This window comes from Bremia lactucae, linkage group LG19 (genome assembly GCF_004359215.1).
Source record: "Bremia lactucae strain SF5 linkage group LG19, whole genome shotgun sequence".
Classification (NCBI taxonomy): Eukaryota; Oomycota; class Peronosporomycetes; order Peronosporales; family Peronosporaceae; genus Bremia; species Bremia lactucae.
Window position 1 is genome coordinate 754298 of NC_090628.1, and position 20523 is coordinate 774820.

At 45.8% G+C, this 20523-nt stretch overlaps 7 protein-coding genes across 7 annotated transcripts; 3 read left to right on the forward strand and 4 right to left on the reverse strand.

Moving 5' to 3' along the window:
- Positions 1 to 370: 370 nt before the first annotated feature.
- Positions 371 to 1786, forward strand: CCR75_005208 (uncharacterized protein; the record flags this gene model as incomplete). The annotated part of the gene is made up of 1 exon (XM_067963290.1): positions 371 to 1786. One exon carries the CDS (start codon positions 371 to 373, stop codon positions 1784 to 1786), a length of 1416 nt encoding a protein of 471 aa, XP_067823894.1.
- Positions 1787 to 2100: 314 nt separating this feature from the next.
- CCR75_005207 (uncharacterized protein) lies at positions 2101 to 3540 on the reverse strand (the record flags this gene model as incomplete). Its single annotated transcript, XM_067963289.1, has 1 exon — positions 2101 to 3540. The coding sequence occupies one exon, from the start codon at positions 3538 to 3540 to the stop codon at positions 2101 to 2103; it is 1440 nt and encodes a 479-aa protein (XP_067823900.1).
- A 73-nt stretch (positions 3541 to 3613) lies between these two features.
- On the reverse strand, positions 3614 to 7823 carry CCR75_005206 (uncharacterized protein; the record flags this gene model as incomplete). Its single annotated transcript, XM_067963288.1, has 2 exons — positions 3614 to 7706; positions 7738 to 7823. The coding sequence occupies 2 exons, from the start codon at positions 7821 to 7823 to the stop codon at positions 3614 to 3616; spliced, it is 4179 nt and encodes a 1392-aa protein (XP_067823899.1).
- On the forward strand, positions 7822 to 9771 carry CCR75_005205 (uncharacterized protein; the record flags this gene model as incomplete). Its single annotated transcript, XM_067963287.1, has 1 exon — positions 7822 to 9771. The coding sequence occupies one exon, from the start codon at positions 7822 to 7824 to the stop codon at positions 9769 to 9771; it is 1950 nt and encodes a 649-aa protein (XP_067823902.1).
- Positions 9772 to 10033: 262 nt separating this feature from the next.
- Positions 10034 to 12336, reverse strand: CCR75_005204 (uncharacterized protein; the record flags this gene model as incomplete). The annotated part of the gene is made up of 7 exons (XM_067963286.1): positions 12115 to 12336; positions 10858 to 12055; positions 10704 to 10774; positions 10552 to 10631; positions 10293 to 10488; positions 10116 to 10199; positions 10034 to 10091 (listed from the first exon to the last, which is right to left on the reverse strand). The coding sequence occupies exons 1-7, from the start codon at positions 12312 to 12314 to the stop codon at positions 10034 to 10036; spliced, it is 1887 nt and encodes a 628-aa protein (XP_067823901.1). The 5' UTR covers positions 12315 to 12336.
- A 143-nt stretch (positions 12337 to 12479) lies between these two features.
- Positions 12480 to 13661, forward strand: CCR75_005203 (uncharacterized protein; the record flags this gene model as incomplete). Its single annotated transcript, XM_067963285.1, has 1 exon — positions 12480 to 13661. The coding sequence occupies one exon, from the start codon at positions 12480 to 12482 to the stop codon at positions 13659 to 13661; it is 1182 nt and encodes a 393-aa protein (XP_067823896.1).
- A 2028-nt stretch (positions 13662 to 15689) lies between these two features.
- Positions 15690 to 17108, reverse strand: CCR75_005202 (uncharacterized protein; the record flags this gene model as incomplete). Its single annotated transcript, XM_067963284.1, has 1 exon — positions 15690 to 17108. One exon carries the CDS (start codon positions 17106 to 17108, stop codon positions 15690 to 15692), a length of 1419 nt encoding a protein of 472 aa, XP_067823895.1.
- Between the last annotated feature and the right edge of the window lie 3415 nt (positions 17109 to 20523).

Below are 20523 nucleotides of genomic sequence, written 5' to 3' on the forward strand. Positions count from 1 at the left end.
TCGTTCCATTTTCCACAAAATACTACAATGGGAGTTTGCTTACTGGCATTAAGCGAATATGCGATGATGGTAGATAATTCGATCTACATCAGCCCATCCCTCAATCGCCCCCTCTCAGTGAGGTGGGCAAAATCTCCTCCGGATGTATCTCGTAGCAATCCCATGCGGGATCACACCCACGTATACTGAATCACCTCGAAACTTCTACACTTTTTCGCTGTAACAACTAATCCACGCGCGTCGTCTCGTGTCGTGCTATCCACGCTTCGCTTCAACGTATTTTTCGACAAGAGTAGACAAGTCACTCAAGTCATTCCTTTCACATCGAGTCCCTCTGCATTGAACAATTAGCACACCTCGTCGTACTAAGATGAATCAATTCCTCGTGCGAGGCCTCGGTTTCTTTAACGATGCGTATGACCTATTTGTCATGAATATCGTCAATGTCGTACTCACTGAACAATATGGCAAAGACGTCTATACTTCCAGCATGAAATCATGGCTGTCTGCTGGGGCCCTCATTGGCGCCGTAATCGGTCAGCTTCTATTCGGATTCCTTGGAGACGTCTTTGGTCGTCGTGTGAATATGATTGTCACGTGCGGTCTTCTTATTATCGGTGGCATTCTCTGCACTGCGGCCTATGGAGGTTCCGCCCAAGCCACTCTGTGGTTCCTATTCGTTGCCCGCTTGATCCTTGGCGTCGGGATCGGTGGTGAGTATCCACTTGCGGCCTCGTCAACGGCTGAAGATGCTACCTCTGTATCCGACCGTAACCAGCGCGTGGCTTTGACGTTTTCCTTACAAGGACTGGGTTCGCTCACCGCTGCTATTATGGGCAATCTCCTCATCCAAGCTCTTGCCAATGGCGACAAGGACCAGAATTCGGATTCGCGTCTCGAGACTGTATGGCGTCTGCTATTTGGTATCGGAGTCATCCCTGCCATCGTAGTGTGCTACTGGCGTGTGACTGCCGTCGAGACCGATGCGTATAAGGCTACTGAGGAGCGTCGCAATGCTGCTACAGAAGCGGACTCCATGGCCACGCGTGCTCGCTTCGTCTTCATCATTCGTCACTACGGCGTGAGTCTCTTGGGTACCGCAGGCACGTGGTTTCTATTTGACATTGTCTTTTACGCCCAGAACTTGTTCTCGGCCAGTATTTTAGCCGTCATTGGAGTCGAAAATGCGTCGCTTCAAGTCCTTTCGGCTCAAAACGCGTTTGTCGCGCTCCTGGCGTTACCGGGTTACTACGTAGCCGTGTACTATATCAACCGCCTCGGTCGCAAACTTATGATGTTGCAAGGATTTGCAGTCATGACGGTCCTTTTCTTCGTGCTCGCAATTTTTTGGCATCGCATCCAAGAAAAGGCCGTGCTCTTTATTCTGCTCTACGGTCTTGCTCTGTTTTTTTCAAACTTTGGCCCGAATACCTCGACTTTTGTCATGCCAACCGAGATGTTTCCAACCCCCATTCGGTCAACGTGTCATGGTATTTCGGCAGCTGCTGGGAAAGCTGGAGCCGCGATTGGTACCTTTGGGTTTTCCATCTGGGTCGAACATGACAGCTTTGGCTACGATGGTGCCTTTTACACGTTTGCTGCGATCACATTCACGGCGATTCCGCTCACGTGGCTCTGCATGTTTGACAACGATCAAGGCTTTCATGAAATGGACACGGCATTCTATCAAAAACTCTACGGAGCTGATGCTTTTACCCGTGAATCGTTCAATTCGGTTGCAAATCCGGAGAAAGATGGCGTTTATAAGGCCACAGTCACTCCTTGAATGACCAAAAGCTGTGGCTTTGAAAAAGGATAGCACCGTTTAAGTAGAAGGACCTGTAACAAGCAATTAGCTACCCATTCTTGTGGACTAAATGCCACCGTTTTTTCACATCCACGACGTCTTTTTAAGTAAATCCGTGAAACAATAAAAGGCTGCAACGTATTCGGGTCAAGAGGCTTTAGAAGTTTTGCATGTACAATTAAGAAGAGCATTCATGACGATTGAAACACTCAACAAATCAATGTATCAATTCGCACAGAAAACTAAGTGTCTAAATACCCTTCGCGATCGAGAAACTCGTTTCACAATACCTTTTAAGCGCCGGCAACTACGATATCGTAAAGCTGTTGTCGCTCTTCTAGTCGCGCAGCTTCCGATGGAGTGACGTTTACCAGCGCCATGTCAAATGGACAATTATGTTTAAGACCTCGTTCCGTAAACGAGCCGAAATACAAGTCGCCGCGATAAGCCGCAGTGCGGTACATGCGTCGAAGGGAACGACCCCACTCGACGATATTGTCACTATTCATGTACAATAGTGTCCCCTCCTTCTTTTCGACGTGGGAAGTAAAATAAATTGGCTCGGGGTAATACTGCAACGCATCGCCACACAATACGTTGTCCTCGTGACGGGAATTCTCTTGAATTTCCCAGCCAATCGTGCCCGTTCCGTAGTCCGAGAAGGCGTACGCCGTCTCGGCTAATTCACACGCGAGCCAATACAATTCCTTATCCCCATACGAGGGAACCTTTGGTAACCCATTCAATGATATAAACGACGCAAGAATCGTTGTCGCTCGTGGCTGTCGGATTTTGTTCCACAGTAAAAGCGACGAGTCCATTTGATGACCACTCCGTAAATGCCAAACATGGGACGACAATAGAAACGCGCTTGGGTGGAAGCTAAAATTCATCATTCCACGCATATCCTTGGAAACTACTTGCGGCTGCGAATGGAGGGTTTTAAATTGTTGATACGGCGTGACATCAAAGTTGGTGAGAAATTGATGAATGGCGCCAATCGATTCAACAATCGTGCCATTGGGCAAAGGCCGTCGTTCGGCCAAGTACGACCTTTCGTAGCTCACTCGATCATTAAAGAACAACGTCCCCGTTGCTTTGTATTTATACGAATCCCACAACGGCATGGGACTTTTAAAAAAGAGCGTATCGGCGTCGAGTAACATAATTTCTTGAAATTTGGAATACACGAGGGCCAAGACTTTGATATTAAAGTCCCGGAATTTGGAATGGCATTGACGAAGGTCGGCACAGAAGAGAGGACGGTCGATCGCTGAAGCATTTGCAGCACGTTCACAGACATCGTAGAACGTCACGTCAGGATCGTGCATTAAAATCTCGTGCTGGAACTCGAGACGGAGATCACCACAATGGGGAATTTCAATCGGAAGTGGAACTTGGAGCCGTCGAAGTTCGAGGATCAGGGAGATCCCCAAGTACGCAATGTCATCATACAATGGAAGGACAATGCCTCGTGGACTCTCCGGGTCAAAGCGCTGGGTCTCACGCCATAAACTCAACGTGAACGCGTGGAGCCCTTGCGATAGCATGGGTGGCAAGTTCCACCGTAGATCACGATTGTACAATTGATACGACTGCCATCCTTTTAACGTTGCGAGACACACTGCGTTTATCAAGACGAATTGACAGAGGAAGCTACGATGAGCGTGAAGCCACCGTCGCCACCGCGTCCAGGAACGAACCCGTTGATCGCACTTCCAAGGAGCAAGCATATTGTTAAAAAATCAAAAAATCAAATTTAACATTGAGTATACACCTATCACTTCGAATACTATTTTAAAAAACTCATTTCGTCATACAAAAGCTACGGCTCGTGTCTTCGAGCTGCACTGCTGACCTTACGAGCGACGGCCAAGCTTGACAAAACGCACTGGAATGACTCTCCTTGATCCAATTCTGAAGCTCGGTCTTAAGAAAACACATGCCGTCGGGTTTCCTTTTCCATTTCATCACAAGTGCTCGACGTGAAGCCACCTCATGTTCTTGAAGCTTTACCACCAAGAATTGAATCTTCTTGTCAAATGTTTTCCGAATAATTGTGTGACTCGGTTCCTTTAAAGCCTTTGAAAATGGCAAGAAACTCGCAATGACTTGACCATCGAGCAAGAATTTGGCAAACCAGCGATACTTGCCCCGTAATCCGTCTTTCGTGTCCACGGGACCGTCAGGATACGCCAAACACATTGCTGGAAGTACCCACTGGTGGATTCCGTACTGTGGTTTCACATAACACTGAACTTGATCCGTGTTGGCGTCATAAAATGGCAAAGGTTCAGCTAAAGGGGCTCCATACTTGCACAAAGGTGTCTTTAATCCAATTGAAGCGAGCCATTCCGGTTCAATCGCAGTTACCATTTTCATATACGGTCGAGAGGTTTTCATAATGTGTTGATAGACGACATAGCTTGGTAATTGATTCGGAATTGGCGTAAACACAGACGAGTGAGGATGGATATATACGGGCTCTTGGACACTTGCCGTGGCTGTGAGATACGCACAATTGCGCTCGAGTTTCGTCCCTTCCGTTATCGTACCCGCTGGTACACGCTTGGCCACGTGATCCAGAAATCCTGCGGCGACAATTTGGCGCAAAAGACCTTGTGTCGACACGTCTGGAGGAGGCATCTTTGGCTGAACGTCAATTGTTTGAAACCCTTTGGTTTCCTTGTACAATCGATTGACAATCCGCGTGAGTTGATGGCGTAGCTGAAGCATTTGTTGCATGGTTTTCTCATGCAAGTGATTCTTTACACAAAAGTCACGACGACCTCCCGTAAACGCGTACGCCCCAGCGGCACGAAGGAGACTTAAGACATCACTCTCTTCATCAATCCATTGCGCATGTTTTCGCATCTCTTCAGCTTCACGCCATTCCATTTCCATAGCATCGTGCTTTTCAATCGCACTCGTCTCTTTGATTTCGTCGTTTTCGCGACGATCTCGTGCGTGAATAAACGGCGTGGGACCGGACAAGCCAGCCACAATTGCAATCATATATTCCACGACGTCTAGCTTTTGTGCTAACAATAACATCTTGGCAAATCGTGCCGCAACGGGGAATTGAACCAAAGCACGACCGAGTCCCGTAATTGATTCATCGTCTCTGGATGACACTGCCCCGAGATTTACAAGTGTCTGTAGTGCCTGGTGCACCGCCTGACGATCGGGAGGCGTGGGAAATGGAAATTGTGACACGTGATGAATCCCCATGGCTTTCATTTGAAGCACCAAGTCGTCAATAGGATGGCATAGAATCTCGGGCGTTGAAAACATTGGAAACTCCGTATCAAAGACCGCAGACGAGTACAGTCGATAGCAATGACCCGGACCGGTACGTCCCGCTCGACCCGCTCGTTGATCCGCACTTGCTTTTGAAATCCACTGGATTTGAAACGATGAGATGCCATTTGTTAGATCAAAAATGCGCGCTTTTGTCCGACCTGCATCGACGACGTACTTGATATTCGGAATCGTTAACGACGTCTCGGCCACGTTCGTTGCGATCACAATAAGCCGATGGTCGGTAGGAGGCGTTTCAAAGACCTTCATTTGCTCGTCTTGAGGCAGCAACGAGTACAGTGGCAAAACGTGCATGTATGGCACGGCCATGGCTTCGTCGTCGTCGTCTTCGCTTTCCTCGTCTTGATTCTCCACATCATTGTCGTCATCATCCATATCATGGCCATACACTTGTGCCTCTTCCACGTCAGCTTCTTCTTCAATCTCGTCGTGTTCACGAAAGAAAACGTCGGCTTGAATCGCCGAAAGAATTGGATTCAATTGACGACGCTGTTTCTGAACCAAACGACGTTGTTTGACATCGACAGCCTTCTTTTTCTTAGCAGCAATTGTGAACGTATGCCGGAGTTTACGACATAGCTGCAGAATCTCGCGCTGTCCCGTAAGAAATATTAACACGCCACCATCTGGGAGCTTTTTGTGGATCTTTATGACCTTTTTGTAAGCTTCGTCGACGTAATTATCAAGTTCCGTGCGCTTGTTAAAGTGCACAGTCACCGGATACTGCCGTGCATCAATACGAAGTACCGGCGGCGCGGTCGGGAACAAACGACGATTCTGTGTGAAATCTTCAACACGTAAGGTCGCCGACATGATCACGAGCTTAAGTGGCTTGATCGGGGATTCCCGTGTCGCTTTCTCGTCGCTCGATAGCAATGCCAACGCTTCTTCTTCTTCTCGTGCCATGTGAGCGCGTAACGGAGCAATTCGAGACAATAATCCAATGAGAATGTCCGTATTGACATTGCGTTCATGAGCTTCATCAAGCAAAAGAATCGAGTACTGACGTAGTAAGAAATCCTCTTGGATTTCCTTGAGAAGAATCCCATCCGTCATAAACTTGATTCGTGTTGAATCACTCATATGTTCAGCATCAAATCGAATTTGGTACCCCACGTGTCCATTGCCTGCGCCAAATGAAACATTCAGCTCTTCAGCCACTCGTTTCGCGGTCGATACTGCGGCAACACGACGTGGCTGTGTCACCCCAATGCGTCCGCTATGACTGGGATGATTTGGATGTCCATAGCCTGCTTCGTAGAGAAATTGAGGCACTTGGGTCGTCTTGCCACTCCCTGTTTCACCACACAAGATTAACACGTCATGCTCATTAATTGCCTCCATGATTTCTTGCTCAGAACTGCATACAGGGAGCTGCATCCGTGCCAATTCGATGGCTGGCTTCCGCGAGAGCGTCACGAGTGTCGTCTTGTATGCCAACGATGTCTGGTGGCTCAACGCGCGCATCTCTTCTGCCGTCTTAAGGACGAGGACTTGAGGTACATACACGTCCGCTTTCGTTACGTCTTCCGCCAGCACAATTGTATTGGTCGTACCCAATGCACGATTTCGACGTTTTTCTTCATTCTTTAAACGAAGAGCTTCCAGCTTCAGTACCGCTGTCGTTTGAGAACTAACGTGCTTTCGTACTTGGGGGGTTTCAAACTCTTTTGACACAGTAAGTAACGGTTCCGAACGAGTCTCAAGCGCTTTGTCTTGTGATACCATCGGCACCAATCGATTCAAAACAGGTACAGCTTTCTTACCGCGTTTTCTTAAACGAGTTGTGACAATGTCGCTTGGTAATAGCGTCGCTAACGGACTTGCTTCCACTATCGTTGTCGTGTTCGTGCTTGGTGTGATGAATTTACTCGCCAAATCGTCCTTTCCAAGCTCCTTCATTGCAATTGATTCTTTGTTTTGAATTGAAACGTTTGGATACAATTCCTTCTTGGCGTCTTGAGAGAGTTCGAGACCTGCTTTTTGACGGTTTAACGAGCGTTGAAGCCGCTGTCGCAACGTCTCTTTGTGTCCCATTTGGGACGTGCTGTACAGTAACTTCATGTGATCGGAAGATAATTGGTTTTGTGCAAGTGACTTGTAAAGACTCGCACGACGTGTTTCTTTGACTTTTCGAGCAGCAATCGCGTCGAGTTTCTTGCGCTTGCTCTTACTCATCTGCTCCACCTGCTGCAAAAGCTCCTTCGGCACTGTATCCGCCTTTTGTTTCTTCTCACGATGTCCAGGTAATACGAATGCTCCACCAGCACCTTCATTATCGCCCAATTCGGCGAGCAACGCAGCAGATAAGAGTCCAGAAGCCTCTCGACTATCCTCGACCGATCTCGAACCCTCCTGCGTCTCGTGGTGCATCGTTTTTTCTTCTTTCAACGAAATAGCATCTTTTACTTTTCTCACTTTCTTCTTCATGGCTCGATGCCCACTCTGCTTTCGTTTCGTGGCCGCCATGACCCTCTCGACACGTCCGTCCTGCTCCAGCCGCTTTTCCGTGGAGACGCAGTCGTGTGGTAGCCAATCAAAAACGTCGTGGTATCCCTTGTCTCCTTTTTCATCCAATCTACAACGTCGTTGAGGGGTACCCGTCGTACCCCCCGTTCTTTTCCACCAATCCTCGACGTCGTTCGATTCCGGAGCTTAACGACTGGAGCTCCTCACTTAGTAAGAAGAAGACCATGCCAACCAAGCGCGTGAAAGGCAAGAAGAAGCTCAAGTCGGTCAAGGCCAAGCAGACCGATGCGATGGGTAGCAAACGTCGGCTGGCCAAGCTTGGGAAGGAGCAACGCAAAGGCATGCGGGGGTCCGCTGCCAACTACATTACACGGAGCCAAGCGTTGAAAAAGCTTCAAATTTCGCTCAAAGACTTTCGTCGATTGTGTATTTTAAAAGGCATTTATCCACGCGAGCCCAAGAAAAAACCCTCGGGCACCGACAAGACATATTACTACTTGAAAGACGTCATGTTTCTCGCGCATGAGCCCGTCTTGCATCACTTTCGTGCATTCAAGACGTTTTTAAAGAAAGTGACGAAAGCCATGGGCAAGAAAGATTACAGCACCGCCATGAAAAAACACGAAAATCGTCCATTGTATGAACTAAATCACATTGTCAAAGAACGGTATCCTCGTTTCGTCGATGCGCTACAAGACTTGGATGATGCCTTGTGTCTTGTGCATTTATTTGCACTCATGCCGACAGGCAATGGCGTGCAGGCCGACGTCACTAGCACGTGTTTGCAACTCGTACGGGAGTGGCAAAACTATATTGTCGAATCCCATGCATTGACCAAAGTATTTGTAAGTATCAAGGGCATTTACTACCAAGCAATTGTTCACGGCCAGATTCTTACGTGGCTCGTACCCCATCAATTCACACCCACGGTCGATAAACGTGTCGACGTGCGTGTAATGCTCACGTTTCTCGAGTTCTATCAAGTCCTCCTTAAATTTGTAAACGCTCAGCTGTATCTGCACCTTGGCATTGCATATCCTCCCAAGATTAATTTGCAATTGGATGCCGCAGGCGCGCAATTAGCGGCATTAAAACTCGAACGAACCAAAGACGACACAACATTGAACGACAACCTCGAAAACGAAACGAATGCTCTTGAAAAAACCATTTCTCACCAGCAAAAAGAGTCGGAAAAACGCATTAAAACGGTACCACAGTCTCTGGATGAAACGATGCTTATTGACGACGATCCGGACGAATTTGACCATACCATTCATGCCTTGAAAGAGCCGCTTGAAGCGGCTTTTGCATCCAATGAATTGGCAACGCAAGTCTTTCCCAACTCATCCAAAGAACCAACTCCACTGCATTTGTTTACGAATTTGACGTTTTTTTTATCGCGCGAAGTGCCATCCGCGTGTCTTGAACTCGTGCTTCGATCCCACGGCGCCACATTGGCTTGGAATGGTGTCGGGTCTCCTTATCCTGAACAAAGTCCTCGAATTACGCACCACGTGATGGATCGACCGCATCAAGGTCATCGGTACTTTAATCGGGAGTACGTGCAGCCTCAGTGGATCTTTGATTCCGTGAATAATGGCATGCTTTTGCCATTGACGCGGTACGTTCCTGGTGCGGACCTTCCGCCGCATTTGTCTCCATTTGTCACGGACAATCAAGAGGGGTACACGCCCGAGTATCGCAAGGAATTAGAGCGACTTAAGTCGGCAACTCAAGTGTTGCGGGAAGTCGGAGTAATTGAGGCGGATGACGTGTCGGAATCGGAAGAAGACGATGCTGAGGAGATGTATGTGACTGAGTTACAAGCGGAAAGGCATGGCAACGACGACAGGGATAGTTGTGACGAGAACGAAGAGCGAAACGAGGTTGGGACGTTGAAACGAAACGTGGAGGAAGCAGGATTTGAGCGCGTGTCGAACAAGAAGCAGAAGGAGGACGAAGCGAACGAGTTGAAAGAACTTGCCAAGACGATGATGTCGAAAAAAGCCAAGCGGTTGTATGACCGGATGCAGTATGGATTGGGGAAAAAAGCCGACAAGATACAGATGCTGGAGGATAAACGACGTAAGATTGCTATGGAAAAAGCCACGAAGAAGGCAAGTAAGGACGGTGGGAGTCTGCGAAAAGTCAAGCGCAAGAAACTGACCAAGTAGATGCGTTTTTTAAGTCGTTTGCTTTTTTTTATTGTTGTATTGCAATATCCGAGTTGGACGGATTTTATTGATTTTCATTTGGTCAACTGTTGGCACTTTGAAATTTCGACGATGGGTTTTTGTCGCGTTTCTAAAAAGAATGACGCTCTGGAATTATGTACGATTACTTGCTTATAGATACTAAGTACGCATTGGCTGCTGCCACACAACATGTTGAGCGATTCTAAATCGTCATTTCTTAACTGCGAGGAAAAAGGTACCCTCAATTATGCAGCTGTCCTTCTTCCGTCTCGAGCAGCAGAGAGCCACATCGGTCTCGACTAAAAAGTATAGCATTCATTCACATGATCGGGGCTCCCGACTTGGCTTTTGCTTCCGCTTGCCACTTCTTTCGTATCTTTTTGGCTAATTTTGCTACCTTCTCATCACTGTTTGTTGTATTACCACCCATTTCGTTAACAAAAAAAAACTATATCCACAAACACCACATACATGCCACCAAATGCCAAAAAAAAACATACCTTGACTTGCGTAACTTTGACACCGAGATGCCGACTTTCGAGTCAATAATGTCTTTTGTATCCAACACCATACTGTGCAATTGTTCCAAAGCTGCCAATTGTTTGCTTTGGACTTGATGATCACTCACGTCGTCATTCGATTGGTCTAAAAGTCGAATTAAAGTCTTGAGTGTCTCGAGTGGATTTGACGCAGAATCTTTAATACAAACGAGTAAGCAATGTATTAGTTGCCTCTCGTGTTTAATTCAAAACAACGTACCATTATCAACACTCTGGTCACTGCGCTGCTCAATCCACTTTTGTCGTAACTCATGGGCTTTTGAAGAGACTTTGTCATTGCTATACCAACCACCAGGAATAAAAAAACATGTTTAGAACCATTTGTTTAATTCACGATGTTCAATACCATACCCATGCTGACGTAACTTGGACACTGCTCGTGCGATCCCCGTCTTCTTCAAGTGATCAATCGTCAATGGCATCTATATAAAACAATTGCATCCTTTGTCAGCACTTTGAAAAAAAACACAATGTTTTTTATGTCAACAAAAAAACACAATTCAACCTCCGCCAATTGATCTAAACACCCCAATAAATCATCATGCGACAACTCGCGTTCCAACTTGGCTTTAACTTTTAAAATCTCTTCCTTGGTAATCGACTTTGGTGCTGGAATCAAATCCTCGACCTTCCACATCTTTACAAGCAACGTCACCAGATTCGCAATCTTGAAACTCTTGTGAGCACGGAGCTTTACAAGTCTCGAACGCAGGGTTGACGCTGCCAATACGTTTCTATTCACGCTCTCAAGCGATCGCAACGACTCGAGCGCATCCAATATCTTGGGCTCTAATTCCAACGCTAACGACAAGTTCTTCGACACGGCTTCCAACTCCATTCGCGTCTTTTCTAGCTCCATGGCTTCTTCTTTCACACCCATTCCTTCAGTTTTCACGACAGGATTCAAATTCTCAAGACCCGCTTCCTCTTTCACGTGGACTGGATTGTCAACATTGAGGCCTTTGTTTGTCTTTGTTTCTCGAGGTTCTTCCAATATCGTTGACTCCGCGCCGTCTTCTTCCTCCATTGACGCAATAACACGTGCCACGCCTTCTTTAATCGACGCTTTATGATGCCGTAAATCCAAATGCAAACGATCTTCCAAGAGTTTTCGCACAGTCTTAGTCGTCATTTCTTCAAACGGACAATTCACAAGAATCCACCGAATTTCCTTTTCAAGAATAATACTCAATTCTACTGGAGAAAGATTCGTCGGAGGCCGTCGCGACGACTTTTTTCTATCGAGAATTTGGCTCTTGACATCGGTGTCGACTGTTTTAAACACTTTGGGAGATGTTTTTTTCGTACTCCCGTCATTGTTGCGTTTTTTGTCGTCTTTTTTCACCTTTTCTTTTTTTTTCTTTTTTAACTTCCTTTCAATTTCTTTTTCGTTAAAAAGTGTACGCTCGTCGTCGTCCATATGTTCGTCATCGTCCACTTCATAATCTGTAGCCATGTCAACGGACATGAGTTCAGGAGGAGGAGGCTCGAGCGTCGGATCCAGATCGGACGGGACCATGTGTTGTGGTAAACGCATGTCTTCAGGTTGAGAAAGATAATCTTCTGCCTCTTGGATGGCCACAAGGAGTTCGTCCATCGTTCCCTTCTTCTTGGTCAAGTGCTTTGGATGGCCCTTTAAAAACTGTTCCTTTTGCGCACACTCCCAAGGTCGTAGCACGCCATTTTTCAATCCTACAAGCGAACTATTTGTACGTACACAGAATCAGATACCGAATTGTACGTCCACTTTTGCGCTACGTACAAGTCATGCGAGCCAAAATAATACACGACAATAAAATCCTTGGGAAAATCCCGAGCTTTCTTGAGAATCGTTTTATGACCACTGCCAAGCAAATGGAGCGTCGGACGGAGCTTAAAGACGTCACAAATGTATACAGGCCACCATGGGTAACCCTCGAGAATATACCAGCCCACCGAGTTGGGCACGACTTCGTCCACCATCCCTCTCGTTTAAGGTAGAAGCGGTATTGCGACTTGAGGGGCGAGGGTTACATATGCAGAAGGATAGGTTATTAACGTGGCTCACATCAGTCTCGAACGATCAATCTAGTGGCTACGACTCGTCCCCCCTTTCGTGATATCTTAGTAGCCATTATCAAACCGATCATGCCATCCGATGACGAGTACAGTGGCAGCGACGCGAGCGACGTCGAAGTGGACGTGCCAACGCCTGCGGAAGCAATAGAGGATTGCAGCAACTCGGACGTTGTTACCAAGTATAAACTCGCGGCGGAGATTGCGCAGTCAGCGCTCCAAGGTGTATTAACGCAACTTGAAGCTGGAAAAGATGTGGTCGAACTGTGCAAATTTGGCGACCTCGTGGTGCAGCAACGTTGTGCCGCAATTTTTAAAAGTAAAAAAGTTGACAAAGGATTAGCGTTTCCAACGTCCATTTCAGTGAATGAAATCCTGTGTCATTATTCACCGTTGGCAAATGAATCCATGATCCTTCAAGCAGGGGATTGGGTTAAAATTGATTTGGGATGCCATCTTGATGGCTACATTGCGGTCGTCGCTCACACGGCGATTGTACCGACTGAAGGCTCGGCCGCCACCGCGGAATTTCCAGAGTTACAAGGTGCTGAAGCCGACGTGTTGCAGTGTGCCCATGACGCCGTGGAGGTCTGTGCTCGCCTCATTAAGCCTGGCAATACGAACGTGCAGGTTACAGAAGCACTTACGAAGCTGGAACAATCGTATGGCGTCAAGAGCTTGCAAGGAACACTCATGCATCAGCTCAAGCGCTTTGTAATTGATGGCAACAAGATTATTGCCCAGAAGGTCGACGTCGAGAACCGGACGCCCAAGGTGACGTTTGAACCACACGAAGTGTACACAATTGATGTGTGCTACACCACGGGCAGTGACAAACCCATTCATAGTGAGCGTCGAACGACTGTGTTTAAGCGCCAAGTGGACAAGCAATACCGCTTGAAAATGAAAGCTTCGCGGTATGTATTCAAGGAGATTAATACGAAATTCCCGACGCTGCCGTTTACAATCCGTGCGTTTAGCGATGAGAGTCAGGCCCGCATGGGAGTGGTCGAGTGTGTGAAGCACGATTTACTGCAGTCGTATCCGATCTTGGAGGGTCGTGCTGGGGACAAAGTCGCGCATTTTAAAGTCACGGTATTGCTCTTGCCTAATGGAACGACAAAGATCACGGGGATGCCGTTTCCAAGTGACAAGGTGCATTCGGAGAAGACAGTTGACGAAGATTGTGCTAAAATTCTGGCCACGTCGTTGAAAAAGAAAAACAAAAAGAAGAAGAAAAAGACCATTGCGTAGGATATGATGCCGTATCTTGCGATGGATTGCGGAAGAAACAATGGCGGGAAAGAGAGAAAACACGCGAGATGTGGGAATATCCATTGTGGTGGCATGAAATGTTTCAGACCCTTTCCGACAACTTTTTCTACGAGCAGAGGAGTAGCAACTTTTGTGGTGGGATTGAAGAGATTGTTTTCTATTCTATACGTAGAAGCTTGACTGCAAGCGTATAAAGAGATAACGACATGAACATCGCAAGACTTTAAAGACGATTGTTCGCTTTCCAGCAACAACATTATCGAATTAATTACGAAATTCACGATCACTTCCATGCTATATTTCGTACCTAATAAAATACAACGCTGAGAATTAAAGTTAGACGCTCTATCGTTACTTTTCCAAATGCCTAATTTCCAAAAAACTTTTTCAAAGCACATTAAAAGCTTACCTTTGTACTTGTTCATTATGTGATATGTCGTGCCAACTTTTGTCCAACTTTGGTTTAAATATCGAAACATTCGATGCAAATGTATCCTACACGGAAGCGGTCGGAAAGTCGGCCGGCGCTGTGTCGCCATTAGCTATTTAAAAGTTTTTTGTCGGGAATGAAAGCTACTACTATAGCTACGATCGTGCCATTGCCGTCGGGCGAATTCCGTTGTCCAAGGCTGCCGATAAGCATGAGGATAGCACTTTATGATAGCATGGTCGTGTTGCAATCAAAGCGGTTTATGTAGAAAGCGGCAACGCAGTATCCGTTTGAGCGACAATGGCGATTTAGGTAGTGACGACCTTAAGCGAGACGAGCTTGCATGCCGAGTACCATAAGGATTTTCGCCGGAATGGAGCTCTGAGCAAATACTTTTAGCAGAGAAACAAATAAGCAGGACGACATTTTTATCATAAGGGGGGATTTTTTTGTAAAAGCAACGACGCCAGTGCTAGAAGCATCTGTTGGAAGGAAGTATTTGCCACAACTAAGCAACATTGGGTTTTGCAAGCAAAGAGGGTGGCAATCTAATGAAAAATAGAATATGCACTTTATAGAGGTTGTTAATCGCTTGAGACTTAGTTGAGTACTAATGGACCTGACTGTTTACTATTTTTGAAACTAAGGGTCCGCTTCGGTCCGCGGCTGATGCGACTTGACGTACAGCTAGATGCGAGTATACCAAAGATTATACAAAATTTAATTTACGAATGTGAAAAGTGCGGGTTGCTGGACTGAATAGTGAAGAGACTGGCTGGCGAGGTGAGCCCAGTTGATGGGAGGGCCATGTAACATGCTCTTTGTGCTTCCAAAGCAAGAGAACGAACGCTTGACAGTCGGAGCCTTCTTCGACGTATAAATGTATTTGTAATTTTTTTAAGTATAAGACTTATAGTCGCTTTAAGCATTTGACAAATCATATGCGAAGTTTCTTCCTAATTATATTTTGAATGATGGTCATTCATCTAGACACAATAGCTAGGATGATAGTCCAAAAGTGAAGAAATTTTACGACACCATGGGTTGAGAGTAGCCACGATACTTAATAATTTGCGCTTTGTGTTGAGTCAAATTTAGAGAGAGTTCGCTGCTCTTCAGTCGTTCCGCACTCTCATCGTCTAGTCATTCATTCAGCCAGTGTGAGGCCGCAAGACCAGCTCAAAGGTAAACGCAATAATGTCCAATTAGAAGAACATAACATTTAAAGCAATCTAATTAAATCGCCACGCGCGCTTACCTTTTGTCACTTTTGTCCCAGATGTGATGGCAATTGTTGCAACTTCACTACGTGCTCTTGGCCTTTTTGATCTCAGTACAACATGCAATAGCGTTTTAAGCTACACTCTGAGCTGAAAGAGGCAGACGATGTCTTAGATGCGCTGATTAGCTGCACAATAAATTGCCGAGTTCAATATCAGCAAAAGCTTTTGAATTGCGGGAGGTTTAATTGCTAGGTTGAAATAAAGAAAAGAATTTGATAGTGCATTAACGACATTAAGTCGAAAAATATTAAAAGACAATGTAAAATGACATTAACTTTTGACGCCTACAAAAATCTAAAAGGGTGTTTCGGTAGCCTTGTACATACCATTTTTTTCTCGATTGGCAACTGAATTAAATGATTCACGGGTGACATCATCAGCTCCATTTAACTTTCTGTAGAATTCATCATCCATGTCGTCGAAGCCCTGATCGTTGTCAAACATGCAGAACCATGTAAGAGGAATCGCTATTAAGGTGATGGCAGCGAACGTGTAGAACGCTCCAGCGTAGCCAAAGCTTTCATTTTCAACCCAGATAGAGAACCCAAATGTACCAATGGCGGCTCCAGCTTTACCAGCAGCCGCAGAAATTCCATGGCACGTTGAGCGAATCGGAGTAGGAAACATTTCCGTTGGCATGACAAAGGTTGTTGTGTTTGGACCGAAATTCGAAAAAAACAAAGCGAGACCAAATAAAATTATGAACAGCACGGCCTTCTCCTTGATACTATTCCAAAAAATAGCAAGTACAAGGAAAAGCACCGTCATGACCGCGAAACCTTGCAACATGATAATCTTGCGACCAAGGCGGTTAATGTAGTAAACGGCAACGTAGTAACCGGGTAGAGCCATTAACGCGACAAAAGCATTTTGGGTCGTGATGACCTGTATCGATGCGTCTTTGACGCCAACAACCGTTAAAATACTGGCCGAAAATAGATTCTGGGCGTAAAAGACAATGTCGAATAGAAACCACGTGCCAGCCGTGCCTAAAAGACTCACACCATAGTGACGAAGGATAAATGAGAAACGAGCACGCTTAGCCACCGAATCGGTTGTCGTGGCAGCATTCCGAAGTTCCGAAGTTGCCTTATAGGCTTCGGTCTCCTCGGCAGTAATTCGCCAATAACACACGACAATGGCTGGAATGACACCGATGCCAAATAGCAGACGCCATACGGTTTCGAGGCGGGAGGCAGCATTCTCTCCCTTGGCTCCTCCCGCTAGAGCTTGAATGAGCAAATTGCCGAGAATGGCAGCAGTTAGTGAGCCCAATCCTTGCAATGAAAATGTAAGGGCCACGCGTTGATTGCGGTCCGACACGGATGAAGCATCCTCAGCCGTCGACGAAGCAGCAAGTGGATACTCGCCGCCAATTCCGATCCCAAGGATTAAGCGTGCAGCGAATAGGAACCACAGCGTGCCACTGGCTGAGCCTCCGTAGGCAACAGTACAGAGAATTCCACCGATAATGAGCAGTCCACATGTGGCAATCATATTGACTCGACGACCAAAAACATCACCAAGGTATCCGAAAAGAAGTTGACCCACTACAGCACCAATGAGGGCGGCTGCCGAGAGCCATGACTTCATGGTGGACGTATAGACGTCCTTTCCGTATTGTTCGGTCAGAACAACGTTGATTATATTCATGATAAAGAGGTCATAGGCATCATTAAAGAAGCCGAGGCCACGCACCAGAAACTTGTTCATCTCTATAACGTGTCAGGATTGAAGCCAAATGTCGAATGCTCAAACTTGTTTCGGTCGGACAATAAGCATGCTTGGTGGTAGGCTCACAGGTAATTGATTGCAGAGGTATAGAGACAAGATAAATTCGTTGTCCACCACAAACACGAGACAGAAATATTATAAACTTGTCGACAGGAAGAAACATATTGTCCAGAAATCGGAACTGCTTTTGAGATAAGATTCTAAAAAAAACGCTGATTTTTCATAATTGTAGCCGCATCGTTAATATGACGCAACTAGTCTTAGAGAAAAGGTTTTAGCATATGTTTCTTCCAAGAAATTGAAAACGTGGCAACGAATTGAATAAAAGACATTTTTGTTATCTTTAGTGCTTAGTCATCTTATATACGGTCATTGCTGCTGTCAGAAACGTATGTTTGAGGTTACACAATTGGACTTAATTTCGGGCCACCATTTGTCATTCGTGATGGTGGTTGATGAAGTTGCCCTATTCACTATACGTTTTGAGGTTGTGATAGCGATGCAGGCAATTTTCTGGGTGGACCAGATTTTCCTGAATGTCCATAATGTCGTTTTTACATGGCAGTGCGGTAAAGGACGTCGATACGTATTATGGCTCTCCGCCGAGCCCTCACTAGTGCGTTCTACATTGTCATCGTATTAATTTGATCGCTATGTACAGGTGCCATGCCCGTAATCGTTTTTTTTGCAGTTTCCTCTTAAAAGGGGCGACACTGTTTCTTTGTCTATTTGCCCTCAATCCTTGCCTATCGAAGTGATCAAGTACTCGCTTGCTGCTTTTGTTGGGATAGGACAACACACTGCGTAAGAATGTCTTCGTGTAGGGAAAATGGAAAAGTAAATTCGTTCTTATAAAACCCTCATACATGTAACGTACTAAAATGTAACAGCTTCACTTGCTCTTCTTCTTGTGTCATTCATGACAGTAACCGCCACATCAGCACGACAACGAACCGTCGCCTGATGTTCCACCTTCAACACTCCTCCTCGACGAGAAGTTTCCAATATTGGTCTTGGCCACGAGAAATCGAAACTTCTTTGTCGAAATTGTCTTGGTCAGGAAATCAGCGAGCTGTAACTTGGATTCAATATACTCCAGCTGAATTACCTTGTTTTTGACTTGATCACGGATAAAATGATAGCGTATATCAATGTGCTTCGCACGACTTTGATATCCTTCATTTTTCGCGATAGCAATCGCACTTTGATTGTCCTCGTACACCATTACTGGACCATTAATATTGACCTTCATCTCCAGCAATAGCGATTTAGTCCACAATACTTCTTGTATACATAATGATAAAGCCACATATTCGGCTTCAGCAGTGCTTAGCGACACACTGTTTTGCATTTTTGACTTGAAAATCACGGGGGATCCGTTGACCATCACCATCACACCTGATGTTGAGCGTCGATTGTCCTTGTTACTGCCCCAATCAGCGTCACTAAATGCACTCAACTGCAGTTCGCGTGACTTGCTCCGATAGCATATTCCATCCATAGCGGTTGACTTTAAATAACGCAGCACTCGAATAGCCGCATTCCAATGTTCTTCACTTGGTTTTTCTAAGTGTCGACTCAATTGACACACCGCGAATGCAATATCGGGTCTTGTGCCGGTTGCCACGTAGAGAAGTGAACCCACCAATGAACGATACGGACGATTTTTCATTTTTGGGTCCATCACTTCACACTTTATCATGTTCTGGCCTTCCACACCCGGATTATACACCGGCCTAGCATTATCTTGATTGAATTTTTCAACCATTCTTGCTATACACGCGCTTTGACTGATCTTGAGTCGTTTCTCCTCCATCTTGTAGTCAACTTCGATGCCCAGAACAAATCGCACTTTACCCAGTCTCTTGAGCTGAAATTTAGTAGACAATTCATCAGCAACTTGCTTAATTGAGTCGTACGAAAGGCCACCAATGAGCATGTCATCGACATATAACGTCACGCAAGTCCATGAAAAATTGTCAAATCGACGAACAAATACACACGGATCCGAAACGCACGCCACAAACCCCATGCTCTTGAAAACGCCTGAAATAGTCTTAAACCATGTTGCAGCAGCTTGTTTCAGTCCATACAGGCTTCGATTTAGCTTCAGCACTTGACTCGATTTCATTTTAACGCCCTCGGGTGTATTAATAAACACCTCTTCTTCGAGAACACCATTGATAAATGCTGTATCGACATCATATTGGAATATAGCCATCCCATAATGGCAACATACCGCGAAAAACACACGAATTGAATTCATGTTCGCGACCGGAGAATACGTGTCGTAGTAATCAATTCCATAGGTCTGACGATAACCTAATGCCACAAGCCGAGCCTTATATCGCTCAATATCTCCATTTTCATTTCGCTTGATAGCGAACACCCACTTAGTTCCAATTACCTTCTTGTTTAACGAATTGTCCACGGGACTCCACGTCTTTTTGCTATCTAGTGCCTTCAGTTCGGCTTCTATCGCTTCTTTCCACATCATACTTTGTGGAGACTTCACAGCATCTTGGTACGTTGATGGGGTTTCAAATGCCGCATTAGCTTGATCATATTCAATGCGATATCGTTTTGAGACACGTTCTACAGGTTCATCTCCTCGTGACGAAACAATAGCATCTGACATCCCGACCGGAACCAAAGCTTGTGAGTCTGTACTTGGAGGAGATATTGCGAGAGAGTTATTGTGTCCACTAACACGAGATGAATGTGTCTCTAGACTGTCATCCGGATTAGTCCATCCCTCCCTGGGCACAATGGCCTGAATATCATCCTCAATGAAATCAGCTGGCTCCATGTACACGTCATCGATATCAAAAGCAATATCATCTCCATGTCCATTCTCTAGACGTGTACCCAACGACATTAATTCTTGAGGAGGCGAGACTATTTGATCACCGTTAGTCTGATCAACCTCCATAGGTTCAATTTCATCGCGATTCGAAGAAATTGGTGATTGAACCCTGATATCATCGTCTCCTTCGCCATTTCTTTTTGCGTGCTGACGAGTTGATACTGGTGCGTCATCAACAACTTGTACATACTTCGTCCGTGGCTGTTCTTGAAATGTCACTGACCTTGTGACTTCAAGTTTTTCTGAAGTATAATTCCAGACACGATAACCCTTCACTTCTTGTGAATAACCAAGAAACATGCACCGAAATGCCTTCTTATCCAATTTAGCACGTTTTGCTTTGTCAATGTGTGCGTAACCTTGAGCACCAAAAACGCGCATGTGTGATATGTCTGGCTTCAAGCCAAAACACATCTCAATTGGAGTCTTCGTCGGGGATGAAGCGCACGTGACCCGGTTGGTCACATATACAGCTGTATTTATAGCTTCAGCCCACCACTTCTTTTCCACTTGCATGTGATTTAGCAT